The 2,788-nt window shown below is 32.4% G+C and overlaps 1 protein-coding gene across 1 annotated transcript in view; it reads right to left on the bottom strand.

Annotated features, from left to right (window-relative positions):
* loxhd1b (lipoxygenase homology PLAT domains 1b) overlaps positions 1 to 2,788 on the bottom strand; it is a 60,724-nt gene that overhangs the window by 8,352 nt on the left and 49,584 nt on the right. Inside the window, exons 35-37 of the mRNA XM_016517740.1 lie at positions 2,016 to 2,133; positions 1,666 to 1,847; positions 95 to 291 (exon numbers count right to left, since the gene is read on the bottom strand). Coding sequence (XP_016373226.1) covers positions 95 to 291; positions 1,666 to 1,847; positions 2,016 to 2,133 — 497 coding nt within the window. The remainder of the gene's footprint in view (positions 1 to 94; positions 292 to 1,665; positions 1,848 to 2,015; positions 2,134 to 2,788) is intronic.

The following is a 2,788-nucleotide window of genomic DNA, read 5'->3' as shown; positions in this document are numbered from 1 at the left end:
ACACACAGACACACACACACACACACACACACACACATGCTCACACGCACACACACAGACACACACACACACACACGCACAGAACGTTTCTCACCCTTGTTGTCGTGCCACACTCGGACCTTGGACAGCTCGCCCAGACTCAGAATATCCCCGAAACGGAAAACATCCATCTGATTGCGTTCGAATTTGTTCCTGTTGCTGCATTCTCTCAGTGCCAGCATTCCCGTGTCGCCGTTTTCCCCGAACGCGATCAGAAACACATTGGCGTTCCGGCCGGCCAGCTCGCCCAGACTCAGAATATCCCCGAAACGGAAAACATCCATCTGATTGCGTTCGAATTTGTTCCTGTTGCTGCATTCTCTCAGTGCCAGCATTCCCGTGTCGCCGTTTTCCCCGAACGCGATCAGAAACACATTGGCGTCTGTGCCGGCGGCTGCCAAACGACATGAGAAAACGATTGTGCATCAATAGAAGAGCAGCATGATGCTCATTTATAACACACAATCACAAATCACATCTCTTTAGTATCTCAAATCGTTCTCCTGACAGCCATGAGATTGAGTGGAGAGCACATGGAGTATTTTATTTTATTTTTCAGATTGATCTCCTGAGACTCCTGTAACCTCACAGAAGAAGATCTCAACAGTGTTTAGATTCTGCAAAGTCTGTAATCAATGTGTTCATTTAGTACCACTGAGATACTATTACTTAGTTTTTTTTTTCCATTTTCATTTTAGAGTTATAGTAATTTTTATTAGTTTTAAATATTTCTATATAGTTTTTATTACATTTTACTTCAGCTTTAGGTATTTTAATACATACTTCGGCAACAAGCTGAAATAAAATAAGTCGAAGGTTTTTAAAATTATTTTATTTCACTTTAAATAAAAATGTTATTAAATATTTTCTATGCTTTAAGGGTTTTTTATATTTTAAATGAGTTTTTATTTTTATTTTCACTTAATTTCACTTATTTTATTTCGAGTAATGTCATTTTTATGTTTTTGTTTTCCATTTTCATTTTATTTACAGTAATTCTGTTTTGTTTTTGTCATTTTTATTAGGTTGTTTTTAAAATAAATCTATATAGTTTATATTAATTTTATTTTAGTTTTACTGATTTTAATACACAAAGTTAAACTAAATGAAAAAGAGATGTTTCTTTAGGAATTAACTGAAATGTTTTTTTCCTAGTTAACATTTATAGTACGTAAGTAATGAAAACTGTTGTTTTTTTTAATAGTTGTAGTTTTAGTGAACAATATTACCCTTGATTTGATGAATAATGTTGATCTGCTTAATAACCAGTTTACAAGTAAAATGATTTAAGATATTATGTCTTGTTTTCTGTAAAAAATAAAATAAAATTTGTTAAGTTTTTCCTTAAAACAAGCAAAAATATCTACCAATGGTGCAAGAAAAATACTATTGTTTAGCCTTTGAATTAAGATTATTTTTCTTACCCCATTAGCAGATATTTTTGCTCGTTTTAAGCAAAAATGAACACAATTTTGATGATTTTTTTAGAAAACAAGACTTAATATCTTAAATCATTTTACTTGTACAGTAAATGCATCTTGATTCAAGAATGCTTAGATATTTATACTAGAACACAAGACACAAACACAGCAAGAGAATCATTTTTTGCAGTGATACTAGTTGCACCTACCAGCGCTGTCACTGGTTTTAACCTGGATGGTGTATGTGGTTTTCTCCACCATCTCCTCGTCGTCCACGACCGCAGAGAGTTCACAGACCTTGGTCCTCTTGGGTCCTTTGGTCTTGGAGAGCCACTCCTCGTAGGTGAAAACATACACCTCCTCCGTGCTCAGGTTTCTCATGATTATCTGGGTCATGTGACAGGAACAAACAACATGTTTATAGTCATGCCCTTAATGAGTTTCATTCCTTATGTTGTGATTAACCTGATAACCTGATTAAAAGACTCACAGATTTGAGTCCGAACAGAACGTGAGCTGCTCGAGTTTCATTAGAAGCTCTTATCTCAGACTGACCTTGTCGAGGAACCAATCAGGACGACTTCCTGTTGCGTCGATGCGAACGCGGAGCTTTTTCAGGGGCGCGATGTCATCGATCTCCAGGTTAAACGTGTCTTCCTGTCCTCTTTCAAACCTACCACAAACCAGGGTTATTAGTGTTAACAAGAACTAAATCCTTAAAAAAAAAAAAAATTTCCGTTACTTAAAATAAAATAAATTTTAACTGAAACAAACAAAAAAAAACACTACTTCAGCTAGTTCAATTTAACTTGATGCAAAAAAATCACTTAAGCTAAAATAAAAATTATTAAAACTATATATTTAGATTAAAAAAACGCTAATAAAAATGACAAAAACACACAACAGAATTACTAAAACTAAAACTAAAATTGAAAATATATTTATAAAATCATTCAAACAAAACCTAAAAGACAAAATGACAAAAGATAAACCATGAAATATATGTCCATTACTTGAAATAAAATAAATGTTAAGTAAAATAAAATAAAATTGTTTCAGCGAGTCGACAATGTAACATTTCTCGCTTTAATTTAGTTTAACTTGATGTAATAAAATAACTAAAACTAAAACTCATAAAAATGTCAGAAACACACAACAAAATTACTAAAACGTTGAAGTGAAAATGGAAACTAAAACTAATTTAAAATATTAAAAATCAAACTATAAAAATGTCATTACTTGAAATAAAATAAACATTATAAAAATGTAAACTACTTTTGTTACAAGAAATAGCATAAACTTTAAGTGAAATAAAATATATATTTTTA

The sequence above is a fragment of the Sinocyclocheilus rhinocerous genome, unplaced genomic scaffold (genome assembly GCF_001515625.1).
Source record: "Sinocyclocheilus rhinocerous isolate Xijiao unplaced genomic scaffold, SAMN03320098_v1.1 scaffold493, whole genome shotgun sequence".
Lineage (NCBI taxonomy): Eukaryota > Metazoa > Chordata > Actinopteri > Cypriniformes > Cyprinidae > Sinocyclocheilus > Sinocyclocheilus rhinocerous.
Note: the sequence above shows the minus strand (reverse complement) of the source record. Positions and strands in the feature narration are given on the sequence as shown.